At 42.1% G+C, this 15,408-nt stretch overlaps 1 protein-coding gene across 1 annotated transcript in view; it reads right to left on the bottom strand.

The window, feature by feature from the left end:
- Window positions 1-5,492, bottom strand: part of PLCG2 (phospholipase C gamma 2) — a gene marked incomplete at its 5' end in the record, with an annotated part of 50,716 nt that extends 45,224 nt beyond the window's left edge. The window contains one exon of the mRNA XM_082290249.1: window positions 5,297-5,492. Within this exon, the coding sequence (XP_082146375.1) occupies window positions 5,297-5,492 (196 nt within the window). The remainder of the gene's footprint in view (window positions 1-5,296) is intronic.
- Window positions 5,493-15,408: the final 9,916 nt, after the last annotated feature.

Genomic DNA, 15,408 nt, shown 5'->3' with positions numbered 1-15,408 from the left:
AAAATCAGTACTGCTAAATGACTTTGAGATGGCAAATGTATTTAGAAAATGGTCGTTTTGTTCTACAAACTCTGGGAAAATATTACATATAAAACTAGAGAAGTGAGACAATGTGAAATAAGCAGTTCACATTAATTCTAAAATAACATGTTATGCATTGTCAAACACGGGTTTCTGTTATAAATGAAAAAAAGATACAAGATAGTCCTATTGCATTAATGAAGGTCTGGGCTGCAGAAAATAGAAATGGTTACTATTGTTGTACTGTGGTGTGTCACAAGCATCAAAGCTTCAATTTAAGTATAGCCTTTATTCCTCTGCTTCATAATTTTGCAATTGCATCGACACGAGGTCTGCACCTCTGCCACTCCCCAACCCAGGTACTTCATCCTCTGAGAAAGTTTTCAGAATAAATTAATACTAACATATCTCTTCCTTTTCTCTTTCAACCTTACCTACACCCTGACCTCTCAGTCTGCATACAGAAACAGCAGTTTCACAGCTGGTATTTAACTTTTTCTAAACATGGCCCTCTGATGCTTTAAACCTATTTCTTGTTATGAGCTTGCACAACTAAATTGGCACTAGTTATTTTTAGTCTGGAGTCTTTTGCAATAAATAAAAAATGAAAAAAACAGGTGACCTCTCTTTTCCAAAAATTCAGGGATTAAAATATGGTTTATTTCATTTTGCAAAACCAGGTCACATCTTCATGTGAAAAAAAAAAAAGAAAAACATTCCTAGGTATTCAAAACCAGAGAAATCATCTTCTGTCCTCAAACAGAATCTTCCCTGAAATGAGCATGCTTGTATTACATCCTTGCACATTCAAGGACGGCACCACAGATTTCTGAGAGTATAAATTCTCCTGGCTGTGAATCATCCCTTCACTCAAGGGATTCTTGGAAGATTCTGCAGAAACTCACACATTTTCCAGTGACTAATCCAACTCTAGTCACCATGAACTTTCCCTTAATAATTGTCCTGAAAGCACTTTGCATCTGAGAAAGAACAAAATATCCACAACGGATCAGCTTCCTGGAGATTTACACCTTGCCACCTGCTTGCTCTACAAGCTGAAATGTCATAATTTTGGGCCCTAATTTATTCATGTGCATATAAATGCTATACTAGAGTTTGGGAGGCCTTATTTGGGAGTTCTGGAATGTCCTCTCAGACAGCAAACCCCGGGTGTCAGCCACACAGACGTGTGTCTTAGCAGAGTCCTGGAAAATCCTGCCCACCCTTGGCCACCTCTTCCTTCCCCTCTGCCTGTCACTGCTGTCCCAGTGGGTACAACACACCCCCACGGTGTGGCCAGCCTGGGCTGAAGTGGGGAGAAGTGGGGAGAGCCAACCCTGGGTGTGTGTGACCCAATGCCCTCACCCAGACCCACGCACAGCTCTAAAGTTTAAACGCATAATAAAAATACACAGCAGAATCACAAGGAGGGAACACACTGCAACCGATCATGCTGGCAAGTCACAGCTTCACAATCATCTACCCAGTATGCATGGATTAGTTTCTGCAAGAAAAGGGCCCATTACAAATTAAACAAGCAAATCAAATCTCTCTGTACAAGGAAAGCAAACTTTCCTTCTCTCAAGCAAAAATAAGTTCATTCTCTCAAATGCCTGTCTGGGCAGACAGGTGAGACTAACTTTGGAATTTAACTGCTTAATGCTAGGCTGTGAAAACATCTCCTCAAACTTATTTCACACACAGTCAGAATTACAGTGCCTCTTGATCTACTGTTAGCATATCCTTCTCTAAAGGACACAACCAACCTGTGTTCTTTCATTTAGGGGAAAATACAGAGCCTTCCCTCCAGTTCCTTTTCGTTAGAGATTCCTCTCGTATATGGCAACTCAAGTCTTTCAAAAGGTCAATGTAAAGTCTCCAGTACTTGGACACTGTGTGATCTGAACCACGCAATGAAGACCGAGATTGTTTAAACCAGATTTCCTACCCTTTGTAAATCCTCACTTCTTACCACACCAAAGACCTGGATCTAGAAAGAGTTTTCTGAAGTTTCTCATCCAGAGAAACACATCTGCACTGAGCAGGAAATAGCCTTAATTTTAGCAACTCTTTCACTCTATTCTAAACAGAAATGCTGGCAGGTTTTTAACAAAAGGGACCTTTTCATGAGCAATGCAATTTAAAATACACAATAGTGCCACTTTTGGGCCCATGGGGTTGTGTAAATATTTATATAAGCATTGCTAATCCTACATCTCTCCCTTGCCCAGGTCAATTTATTCCAGAATAAGAGTAGCTGCCTTTTTGTTATTGTGAGGCTTAACTTAAATCACTTCCAAATTAGTATTAACCAAACTTGAAAAAGGTCGTTGTAATAAGTATAATCAACTCTGGCTTAGAGGAATTTGAGTGTTCTTCAAACATTTACAGTCCATCAGCAATAAAATCAGCACTATGACATCCATAATTCCCAATATTATAGAGGGCAGTTAGGGAGGGGAAAAAAACCCATTTTTTTCTTGATCTCCAAAGAGAGAGTACTAAAGTATAAAAGTTGGACTCCATTATCTATTAGCAGCCTATTTTTGTGTCCAAAAAGGTAAAGAACTCTCCTCATTATCTGATTTAGAACCACAAACCCATAGCAGATGCAAACATCGAGTTTTCTGCCTTCTGTAAAGAGCAGTTGCCAAACTTGAGTTAAAATAGCACACACGGAACAGGAAACCATCTTAACTTTCCCACTCGTACTGAATATTAATTCTTTTTGGACTGACATACATGCAAATAGCAACCATTAAGATCACATCATGAATATTAGGTTTTGTACAGCATAAGAGTATTGTAATTATATATTATAAATATATTATAATATATTATAATACTTGAGATGGTAATTTTCTGTCCTCAACAGCTTTAAAAAAAAAAAAAAAGTGGGTTTTATTTGTCGCAAAGTCAACACATTCCACCAGCATATATTTGGGGTCATTCATATATACATCCATATTCAAGAGACTAGTCCATTCAATTATCAAATAGGAAAGCTTCAAACCCATCATTTTTCCGCTTTTCAAGCAAAAAGAAAGCCTGAGTCTCAGTCAAAAGAAGCAACAGCAACATACAAATAACTAACTAACTAAATAAAATACTTCCTTCCTCTTCAGCAAACACACTGTCAGCAAGTTAAAACTGCAGTGACTGTCATTTCGAGTAGACCAGATACGGTTCATGGTGAATTGGAACAACTGTTCATATCATATTCTGGAACAATACCTGCAAAATACCTGCAAAATAGCTTGTTGGGGCAGATTCATTGCTTTTTAAGACAATGAAACAATATTTTGCATATTTGTGTTTTAGACTAGAGCACATTTTTAGACCTAAAGTTCCCATCGTTATACATGTCACTGAAGTGTTGCTCAATTAAAAAGATGCTACAGTACTACAATTTTTTGTGGAGAGGCAGATGGCTTTTGGGTAACTCACAGGTCTGGAGCAATATTCCCTGTTCTAGCAATGACTGCCTATGGATCTAGAAGCCAAGTCATCACCCTGCTAGATCATCCAGGTTTAAGAGTCAAATTACAACATTCACCTTTTTTAAAATCCATGCATAGAGCAAACTAGTTAATTTATCACCACAAACACACATCACCCCCAGGAAGCTTTGATAAAAGGTGATTACAAGACAGTACTGAAAAAGTTGACCCCAACATGGAATGCACAGTCTGTTCAGCTTTAAATTTGTCCCCTCTGGGCAAAAGTCTACAAGACTTCAACTACACAGTCAGAGACTGGTTTGGCCAGAGGGCTCTGAGGTCTCCTTCCCCCACTGAGTGGTCATTTTCTGATATGTTTTAATCTTACTGCTCTGTAAACCCCAGGCTTTATTTGCTAAACAATATTCAAGCACTGCTCTCATAACTGAATTCTACATGCCCTCTCAGGACTTCTTTTTTGGCACAGTACCAGCAATGCACTTGTACTTGCATTCATCATTATAGGAAAGGATAATTACCCTCATTTGTCACATAAGAAACTGGGACAATGAAAGATTATGATCTAGAGTACCTGTTAATTAGGGTGTCCAGACCTGTTAGCTTTTTCCCAGAATACTGAACATGATCGTATTTTCACCACCAAGGATAAAACCATCCTCCCAGACAACCAGTCTTTATTTCCACTATATCACATTTCCAGCTGCAGACCCAGTCTCCACAAGGAATGAGACAGGAATCAATGGAAACAGTAGCAGACATTGAATACCTGTAAGTCAGGAGCATGAAGAGAAACTGCTCAGACAATCCCAAAATCATGCAAATTCTCAGTGCCTGTCTTCGCAGCCTTACAGACCAATGGGTGTTTAACTTACCGTGTATTTACCAAAAAAAAACAAAACCTTCTAGAAATCCATACTTCAACATACCAATAAATGATTCTGGCATTTCAGAAAAACTATTCAATTCCTTTATTGAGGACAAACACTACTTAGCAGCTGTAGAGCAAAATCATGCTCACAGTAATTAAAAAAAAGTTACCATATAATCATATGCAAGCACTGTAATTACATTACACCACCCTGAGCTGCACAAATCACAGAAAGCCCAGGCTGAGCTTTCTTGGCATCAGCTGTGTTTATAAGAACTGAGGATTAGTCTCACTTTATTCTTCTATTCTAGTTTTTGCAGCCCTATCTAGCCTTACACTCCCCTTCTATTTCCTGACCTTGTTATAAATAGTGGGTTTAGTCAGTTCCAGTATCAACTAAAGACACAATACCAACTCAGGGCCTTGAAACCATCTCATCTCACAGCTTCATCCTCCTAAGTCATCGGTACTTGCCAATAATGGTCCTAAATAATAATTTCTATCATGAGAGAGCAAATGCCCCAAGAATACCAAAATGTGAATTCAGGTCCCCTGTATTTGAAGGTGTTTGGTTGGTTCTTTTTTCTTTTTGGAGAGACAAATGGTAAAGAATAATTACTCGCTTGAATTTATAAGACATAATGATGGAAAACAGTCTGTCAATTCAGAGAACACAAACACCACCATATTCAAAGATAAAAACTTTGAAAAGAAGGCTAAGGATAAAAAGCATGTTAATCATATTTAAGTAATGTTAGATACCTAAATAACGAGCTACAGAAGATTCTTCATCTACATTGCAACCATTCAAAAAATTCTCAGCAAATTACCAAACTCATTCAGCCAAAAGCTTCATAATGTTAACAAAGGCTTGTTAAATTAATATTTGACAAGTACATCAATTTATTAGTAACTCCAAGTTCAGGTACACGTTGCAAATACTCACAGAAACCTTCAATCTTGTCAGCTGTCTTGCTCCATGCTACCTGCCTGGTTTCCATTATGACTTGAATAGTCCTCCTTTCTGGGCTGCTCTTCTTAAGACTGAATATTGTCATAACAGTTCCCAATTCCAAGGTCCTTTTGATCTGGCTTTTCTCATACTCAGGCAGCACTCCATAGTCTATATTCTTTCTGGGCATTTTTTCTTTTTAATCGAACTTCTATGGTCTTCAGTGTCCTGAAGAGAAAAAATATAAGAAAGAAAAGGGAGAAAATTAAATATTTAAAACAGCATTTTCATTTCTTTAAAGATCACATTTATGTAGTTAGATACCTAGCAGAGACTCCTGCCCATGCAAATGCAAGGCAGGTACAAGGCCAACATTAACCCTTGCTGGTTTATCCTGAAAGAAGGTACAAACAGCCTTCACAGAGGGCAGTTCCAGCAACACCAGCTTGTGTAAAATCTTGCACTGTATTAGAATTTAAACCTGGATGAGACCTACATGAGAATGTGAACCAGGTAACTGTCCTTTTGAGAACTGTAACGAGGGGAAACCATGAGTAATACAAACACTGAAGTGCTGGCTACATCTAAAAAGCCTCAGTTTGTGCACTTTTAAAACTTCATGACTCTGTTTCTCCTACACAGCCTACTTTTTCTTACCCACATGTTGGGTGGCAGATATTTGTGTGCATACACTTGGGACACATCTTGGCACAAAACAGTCAAAAGAGGGATATGTACAGAGGAGCTCTCACAAATATTAGCACATTTCTGTGCTCTCTGGTCTCCCACATCACTGCATCAAACAGCTAATTACGAGCCTGATTATTCCTCAGTGAAATTACTTACAAACAGAATGCTCTGCAACCTGCTCTTTCACCCATAAATCAGTATCATTGTCACACAAGTCGCAGGGGTTGCTACCACACAGCTCTCAGCCATCCCCCTTAACCTCATCCCTGAGCAGGACAGGTTTAAAGAAGCTCTGTGCATGCAGCCACCAGCCACAGTGTCTCCTCTGCTTCTCTTCCTCTCTCCTCAGACCACTGCTCTCCATCACAAAAGCGGTTTCAGTTTCCGTGTTCATGGCTAATTTGACCGTGGCACTTCTCGCTTCCCCTTCATAAGTTCTGCCAGCCATCGCCTCCTCACCCCGTGTCACTGTCTCCTGATTGCTCTTTGCTGCTCCCTCTCATTAATGTCACTAAATTGCCTTGTAACATTGTGTCACGAGTTGGACAGCTGGGGAAATCTCTCTGACTTTGAAGCTGCCCGGTGCAGTCTTTCCAATCCCTTTTTGAATTCTACCACTTCAATAAACACTTTTTTTTGGGAAGTTAACAGAGAAGCTGCAACAGTCCCTTCTTACCTCCAGGGTGGCCTCTTCTGCACTGCCCACCATGAGCCTGAAGTGCTCTACAGCAAGAACGATCTCACTCCATGGTTTGCAAAACATTATACACGTTATTTGGTGGTTTATATTGGCGTGTTACAGTAATAAGAAAATGGAGTACTCTTTCCTTATATTACTGAAAAAATACATGTACCCCAATCCCACAACTAGGAGGAAGTGAACAACTTTGGAGTATCGTAAGCAATGGCAGATTTATATTTTTTTAGCCGTAATGTAGCTGATCCTTTTAGACTGCCTGGAGATAATCAGATAATCATTTAAATTATGACAGGCTTGCACCTAAAAAGACAGCCATGGTCATCTTGCTGTGCTACAATGATTTGCAATAACAAGAAATGAAAGGAGGGAAAAATAAAAAATAAAATTAAAATCTTTGAACAGTGTCTGTTTTCTGACAAAAAAAAATAGAAACCCTGTCTTTTCACTTTGTTCTTGTCCTTAAGAATCATAATAAAACAAATACGCTATCATTTAGGTCAAGGTTTAAGCATTTGAGCAACACTACACTGAACAATAAAAAGCTGAACTTTTAAATGAGGTCATAAAAGAATATACATCTGCTCTGCCTTTTGCAGCACAAGGTACAGCTGTTGAATGAAATATTTAGAACAACAAGAAAAGAAGTTTCTAAATACAGCTGTTTAATAAAAGGCAATGCAGCGGGGTTTTTGAGAGATAAGTCCCTTAGTACGAAGGAACTGCCTCTCAGAGGTGGCTTCTTAAACAGTTTCTGCTGGATATAATACACTGGACTTCCCCTTTTAAAGGAGCTCTTTCTCCCGAAACCAGAGAAAACGGTGGATTTAATCTAACTTAACTCCTAAATCATAAGCCGTTTTTGACTTAAGGTGGAAAGAATATTGCAGTATTTGATCAACCTAACTGACCACTCCCAGGCTGTTTTGGCTACCTGCTCCAGTTTAAGAATAACATCACAGAGAGCTGCCTAACTGCAAAAGAACTAACAGAAGCTCTTGGCATTAGACCTTCAAATATTAGTTGTCTTACACTCACCCACAGGTGCCCCTCAGCCTTTCTTACACCCATCACTGCACAGCTATTTGACTTAACAATCTTTCTACCCAGCAGCAGAATTCTGTGATGACCTTCATCACCCCATTACCTGGATGCCTCTAACCCAGCAGAGTGTGAACTACAAGATACTGTGTGTAACAGAAGCATCACTGTTCTTCTGCTGCAAAATTACTTACCCCTAAGTCAGAAAGATCCAGCATCACTTACAGGACTCAGCAAGTGAGTTAATCATCATCAAAACATGCCACAAGCTCTAGCTTAGACATAGACATTACTCTTTCCCTTTGACTGTAGGAATTAGAGGAGCTAAATTTTGGTGTCCTGTATCATATGCAGAACTCGAATCACTTGTTACTGTTTGTGTAAGACCTGTTCTGATAGGTTTTAATTGAAAAGCCTGACTGATTTGGACTAAAAAGTCTAAAAGACACACTGCAAGTAACCAACTGGACATGGACAGGAAAACAACCTAAATTCTATTTAATCTATCCTGTCTATTTAGTTTTACTTCAGACTTCCACACACAAACCCTTTATAGCGGCAGATCCATGTACAGCTCATAACTCTCTTAGCAATAACACAGAGAGGAAAAACTATAGAAAAGGCAAGCTATAAATGTACAAGCTAGCAAAGAATATCTGGGATAACCACTGATGAATCCATAGTCTGTTATAATTTCAACCATATGACACAGCAGGTGCTTTCTACAGAAAGTTAACCAAGAAGCACAACCCAAAGTTTGCCTCCAGCCAATTTCTAAGTTTCCCATATGCTCCAGACATTGCAAAAGGGCTGCTGCACCCTCTGCCCTGAGCTCTGCCTTTGGATTTAGGACATCACCTCGCCAGATGGATATCCACCAGTGACACCGGCGCAGTACCACAGCACTAATAATTAATAACCACCGATGCACGGCCCTTGCGACGCAGCTGCCGCCCGCAGAGCCCTGCAGCCTGGCGGGGCGAGCAGGGGAGCGGAACCGCCGCAAAACAGTGCCCACCTGCGCCGGCCAGGCCGGGCCCTCAGCCCAGGCAGGGCCGCGCACGGCTGGGCTGCTGTCAGGCACTCGCCACACCGCCAAGGTTTCCTTCCTTCTTCTCCGTCAGGCTGGGCTGCGGCGGGACCCGGCCAGACACAAGGTGTGGGGTGGCAGGGCCACTTCAGGCAGCCCCCAGACTTCCTTGTCCCCTCCAACCTAAGTGCCCACCGCCCCCCTGGCACGGCTGTCCCTGACCCCTCGCTGCACCTTGGCCCTCTCCGGCACCCCGCGCATCCCCCGCCTGCCCTCCCCAGAGCCTCCCTCACGCGGGACTCGCCGCCCCGCCCCAGCCCCGCGGCACCTGCTGCCGCTGCCGAGCCGCCCCTCCCCGCCGCGGGCACCTCCGCGCCCCGGGCCGCCCTCACCTGCACGGCGGCGGGGGCTCCGGGCGGCGGCGGGGCAGTGCCGGCGCTGCCGCTCCCGTCCCGCTGGTCCCGCGGCGCCTCTCGGGGCTCCGCTTCTGCCGTCACCGGGAAGGGGCGGCGCCACGTGACCCCGCGGCCACCCCGGGCGCCCATGGCGCGGGCTCCCCTCAGCCCGGGGCACCGGCCCTGCCCTCCCGCGCCCCGATCAGCGCCGAAGCCGGGCCGGGGCTCCTCGGGGTTCCTCGCCCCGTCCCTCCCTCCGCCCCCCCCCCCGGGGCTGCTGTCGAGGCGAGGTCCCGGCTGCCGCTGTCGCCGTAGGGCCCCGTCCCCACAGCCGCCCCCTGAGGCGCGGTGTCCCCTCTGCCAGGGCGGGCTGTCCCGCCCCTCGGAGTTGATGTTCTGCTCGTCTGAGGAGGTGATTGAGCCTTAGGAAAAGGCTCTACAATTTCACTGTCGCTAGAGTTACCTTGTCAAGTTAAAACTGACTCCAAGTGAACCGCTACAATTGTATCGCGCCTCGGTTTAGGAGCGGCAACGCTGAAAGTATTTCCCAGATTGGGATACAGAAGAGTAATGGTAGGACATGACGTCCTGCTTGCAGATCAAGCCCTGGTACACTCAACTTGAGGTATTAGTCTCGCACCAGACCAATTTGTCAAAGCTGGGGAAAATTCCTCCACCCATAGGCAGGATTACATGGTCATCACAGGGAACAAGCCATGCCAGTTCAGCAGACACCAAAGCAAATGCCTAGAAACCAAAGCTAGGAATGCACAGCATTTGCAGGGAAGCTCTTGGCCATTTCTGCAAGGGCTGTGCCATGTTACAATGGCAGGTCCTATATTCCAAATGCTGATTTCCAAACACCGATGTTAAATCTTATGGAGACAATTGTTCATCTCCCCTCCTTCCAACGCTGGCTGGCACAAGGGAGTGAAAAGCAGAGGTCTTTTAACAGACTAACACTGTTGAGAGGAAAAATAGTTTTCCATCATTTCAGTCAGCATTATAAACAGTAGTTTAACAGTAGTCAAACATTACTTGATACTTTCACCCTATACGTGCAGAAACTACTGAAACAAAGTGATACCTGCAGTGGGGTTCTGCACCAAAAACCACCAGCAATATTACCTAGCTGCACAGGAGAAGAAAATGTCAACTGTATCCAGCTCTTCCACAGGAGCAAACTGGGAAACTCTTCCCAAAAGCAAACTAACAAGCCTTTATCATTAGTCAAAAGTACTAAAGGGTTTCAAATAAGTATGACTGAGCAGAACAGAACAGAAGAACACATTCAAAATATACCACCACGAAAGAAAAGCCTGAAACCCAATATCTAGGAAAGGTGTGGTTCATTTTAAATGCAAAACAAAAAGATGATCATTGCAATCTTATAATGGTTTGCTATTTTGTGAAGACTTTTCACATTTTTCCAGATGTCTAACCTGGGAGGAGTTTCTCTCCTTATAACAGGTAACTCAGTTATGAATTCACATCTTACAGGAGCCATGGTAGTAAATAAATGAGAATAGGAGAATATGTATTAATCACACCACAGTGTCTTTCCTGTACATTATTTTTAGCTCTTCAAGTCTTCAATGTTTCATGTTGAAGCTGCCTTTGAAATTATATGAAGTGGCAAAAAGGAAGAGCCAAGCAGCCAATTTCCCCATCTACAGAAGCTAATACCCAAACATCCATTCACACCACGGAAAGCTGAAGAGTGCAGGTGATCCTGGGCATTTTACTAGCAGGAGGTGACAGTATTCACTTAATGCCAGCTCTCAGATCCAGAAGTCATCTGGGTCCATTGACAGCGAATCCAGGTTCCAGCAAATACCAGTCCCAGCAGCCCCTCCTGGTTCTGCTTCGCTTGGCCAGGTACCAACAGCCTCCTCACCAGTCATATGGCACAGCTTCAGCACAGGAACCACCCTTGAGCAACCCAGAAGCTACACAGGCACAGAGTTGCTCATCTTTATGGTATTCTGAGTGGTTAAACACTGCTGCAAAGAAAACCTTTGGTCTGGACATACTTGTATTTGTGCCTCAGTGGTGTTTGGAAGGACAAATAAAACCTACCAATTCCCAGCATTTCTTGCATGACCTTAGACTTACCTGACTTCTTAAAGCTGAAGAGTCATTATGTAGCCAGAGAAAATATGTATGTTGGAGAAAATTATTGCTTGCAGTGGGGATCTTCACATTGAATCCTGTAAATTCCTGGATGTAACAAAATCTCAGATGGAGTAAGCAATCCTTAAAACCAAACCAATAAAAGAGTAACTCTTAGAAACACCAGCTGTTATTCAGCACATTCACTAGACCAGAAATAAGAGTACTCAAGCATCCTCACAATCACAACAGATTTGAGTTATCAGAAACAGCAGCTCTGCCATCCAACATCCAAAACTCAAAAGTGAGAACTTCCAGGCAGACAACAGAATTTCCTGTAAGGAGTATGGATCTCATAGTCACAGAAGACTATCATGTGACATCATCAGTCCTTTTTAGTAGCAAAAAAGCCTGTAGATCTATGCTGAGGAGAAGCGTGGGAAAATTAGTTCTCTGAGCTGAAGAATCTGCCCCAACAAAGCCTGTGTGTTTAAAAAGGAGAAGGTTAACCACAAGAATAAAATCTTCCTTCCTTCTTTTTTTTTTTCCATTAAATTTTCTTCTTATAATTTTAAAAGGCCTCTTGAATTGTTAGCAAAAATCACAATGCATATTATAAGATCCGAAAAGCGAGTTTTTCAGCTGGGAGTATAGTTTTACATTTTGGTCATAAATCCTTCAGAAAGGGAATTTATAGTGTTCACACTGACACTTTCTTAATTACAGCACTGAAAAGTTCAACCTTGTCTTGTATTCGGTAATGAAGCATTGATTGCTTCCCCTGAAGAATAAAACAAGGTTCAAAAAAGACCCACAGAACTGGCTAGGCAGCCATATATTTATTATATAGTGGATATAATAAATAATGGTCACAAAACTGGTGCCACTTCCTCACAGGAGCTACAAAGAAAATACAGCTTTTGCATGGAAGACAGAAGTTGAAAAGCTTTATCATATCAGTTGTAAGAAATGTTAAGAGTCATTAAGCAGGAGGAATAAATATTTTAAAGACTGTCACAGACATTTCTTAGCCAAAGGATTTACTAACCACTACAGTATCTGCACTCCTTAGTAGGACGTTAGCTCATCTAGATTTTCTGGTTAGAGCTGCAAAACTTATTAACCAGATATTTCATGAAGAGAACTTAATTTTCAAGCTTTGCCTTTATGAACTTTTCATCTACAGGACTCAAGCTGGTTTTAAGCATGTCAAGAGAACTCACATACTACCTGAGAGCTGAGGTGGCAATGACTGCTGCAGCCTGGAGGGAGGAGGGGAAGGACGTCCCTCCCAGTGATTGTTGTCACTGGCAGAGCAGTCCTGTGCCACCACAGCTACTCATGGCAATAGCTTCAGCTTCTCTCAGGAGCCTTGATCAGGTGCTGGTGATCATCTTTAGTGTCTCAAAGGGCCTCTGTAGCATGAAGCTGATCTTTGAGAACAATGTCCAGTTGTAGCAGCACAATTCAAGGGGAATTTTACAGGGGACCCACCTTCAACACCATCACACAGTGTGACAGGTCCAACACCCCCAGCACATCTTCTCAGCATAAGAGAGCTCAGGCTCCTTGAAGAGAATCTCTTGTAGAAAGTGTTCTAGTGTGTACTTGGCTCCGTTCTTATCAGCACTGCATTTTCATCTTGGTAAATTATTGTCACTTAATCATAATATTTAAAGTAAATATTGACTTAAAGTGAACTACTAAGGCCACTAGCAGAAAAGCTGACATGAAGGAAGGGAGGTTGTGCTTGTAAGTGGCTGGCCTGCTGCCTGCTGAAATGTTTGTCTGAGTCCTCAAATGTTGAGCTACTCCTCAGTTCAGTCACCCTGTCTCTTGTTTGCAAGATCTGCATTTAAAAATCTTCTGAGTAGTTACAGCTAACTGGCCTCATATACAAAATACAATGCTGTCCCTTAGAATTTCTGTAACAATTTGCATTTGTAGACGTCAAAACAATTTTTAAAAAAATAATGAAAATCATTATATCACATTTTCAAAGGCATCAGGCCCAGAGAGTGAAGACGTTTGCCAGAGATCTCACAGCAGTTACACACCTTGGGCAGAACATGGCTTCCAGGTTCTATCCTAATGTCCTGACTTTGGAATGGCATTTCCTCATAGCAAAGCTCTCTGTACGAGAGGAAACCTTTTCATTTATCAGAATTATGTTTTCAAAAGGTTCAGTTGAGTGAAAACTCTGCTGTGTGGTTTGGGATGCTCCATAAAAACCTTCTAAAAAATACATGTGAAAATATTTGAAAGAAGTGTCAAAGTGCATTTTTTGTGCCCACATTTATGAGTTATTTACTCAGCATCTTGAGCCAGCTTTGACTGCAGACAACCCCAGTATGTTTAAAGGGCTTGCAATCCCCCCTTCAGATGAAGAGTTAAATATTACAGTCACTACATCCACAGTGATAAAATGCCAGCAACTAATTACTATTTCTATCAACAGTGAGTTGATACCAATGTTACAAGGCCTCAGCAGAAAAGAAAAACTGCAGAAGGCTCTGCAGGGAACCAGAGGAAATTTTCTCCTGTGCTTTTCAAGCCAATTACATAAAAATCTTTCATAAAAATAATGTGAATTTGAGTGGGAAGGGCTGGGAAAAAACAGCATTTGACAATAGCTTCAAATGAAGTGAGTTTTAACTCAGCAAGAAACAGTCCAGCTCTCCCCCCACCCCGCCAGGTAACTTCCAGCCTTTCATTTCTTTCTCACTACAGAGTAGCACCACGGGTGAGTTGAGGAGAGAAAAGGCTCTGTTACCATCTGCTTTAGCCTCCCGCTCTCACTCATTATCCCTGAAAGCCTGGAGAGGTTCAGGAAAGGGATCTTCAGGCAGGCTGGGCACAATGAGCAGGGCTGAACCCGAGCCTTCAGCCACTGCTCTGAGCTCGTCCCAGGGAGCCTGGGGGGGGTCTCACAGCGTGAGAAGAACACACACCAAGGCTTCTCTCCACAGTCGTTTTCCTTTTTCCTCCTATTCTGCTGAATTCTTAACACTGATTTTGCTACTGCTGGTGGAAGCTTTTCTGGGATCATAAAACAGAGCTAGCCCAGGTCTTTCTCTACTTTCTACATGGCTGATTGCAGGGATTTATTTATTGTGCAAGGCCTTCCCTCAGGGCACACAGGAAGGGAGGAGAAGTTCCTTGCATCTGTTCTCACTCATGCATAGATCAGCTTTAATCTGACACATGCTACATCAGAAAAGTTTAGAAAAGCCCTCTTTTTAGTCAAAGCACAAGAATTGTCTGGGGATGGCGAGAACACGATGGTCTTAATGCAGATAAGCATGTAATCATGTAAAAACATGTCAAAATCTCACTAAAATCAAAATATGATTGAAAAATTAATGATAGACTTGAGTGATAACTTCTGAGTAGGGATAGAATGAGAGATACTCTTCAAGGATATGCCTTCCAGATGCCTGTGCCTTGGAAAAGCATCCCTCTGGTTCTATCTCCAGGATCAGCATATTTGTATAGAATGCAAATCATTATTGCAACTGCTGTTATCTTTCTGCACTGTAGTCATAACTGAGTGAGTCACGTTAAAGGGTCAAAACCTTCTGTTCTACTTTTTGTGGATAAGCATCTTTTCAACATGCAGTGTTAGAGATCCTGTGTGCCAACAGATCGAGGTAGGAGCTGGTATGGGGTGATCTGCAACCACAATCTGTACTAAGAGACTTCTGAGTATGCTGGGCAGCAAATTTACCTTTTCAGCTTCAGAAAAGCCTTGGTTTAGAAGAGCAAAGGACCATTTTTCAGAAATTCAGGCAGATAACTCCATATGGTTGCTGATCTCATATACATGTATGTGTGTATAAATATGAATGTAGGTAGAGCCTTATTACTTCACTTATCATATGAAAAAAAAAAATCCTTTCACCTCTCCAGATTATATTTGTGCAAAATTCAGAAACTTCACAATATGTTTGCAAACACCAGCTACCAACAGCTCTCAATCACTAACACTTGACTGCAAATCTGAACTTAGAGGCTCTAGGAGATTTTTTAAAAGAAAAACAAAAATTGAACTCTGCAGAGAACAGAAAAACAGCAAAAAACAACTTTCTTTCCATGGAAAATTTCTAACATGCTCCTTACTTAATAGGAGACAATGTCTAGA

The sequence above is a fragment of the Coloeus monedula genome (genome assembly GCF_965178545.1).
Source record: "Coloeus monedula genome assembly, chromosome: 13".
Taxonomy (NCBI): domain Eukaryota; kingdom Metazoa; phylum Chordata; class Aves; order Passeriformes; family Corvidae; genus Coloeus; species Coloeus monedula.
The sequence above is the reverse complement of the archived record's forward strand: the minus strand, read 5'-3'. Positions and strand labels throughout refer to the sequence as shown.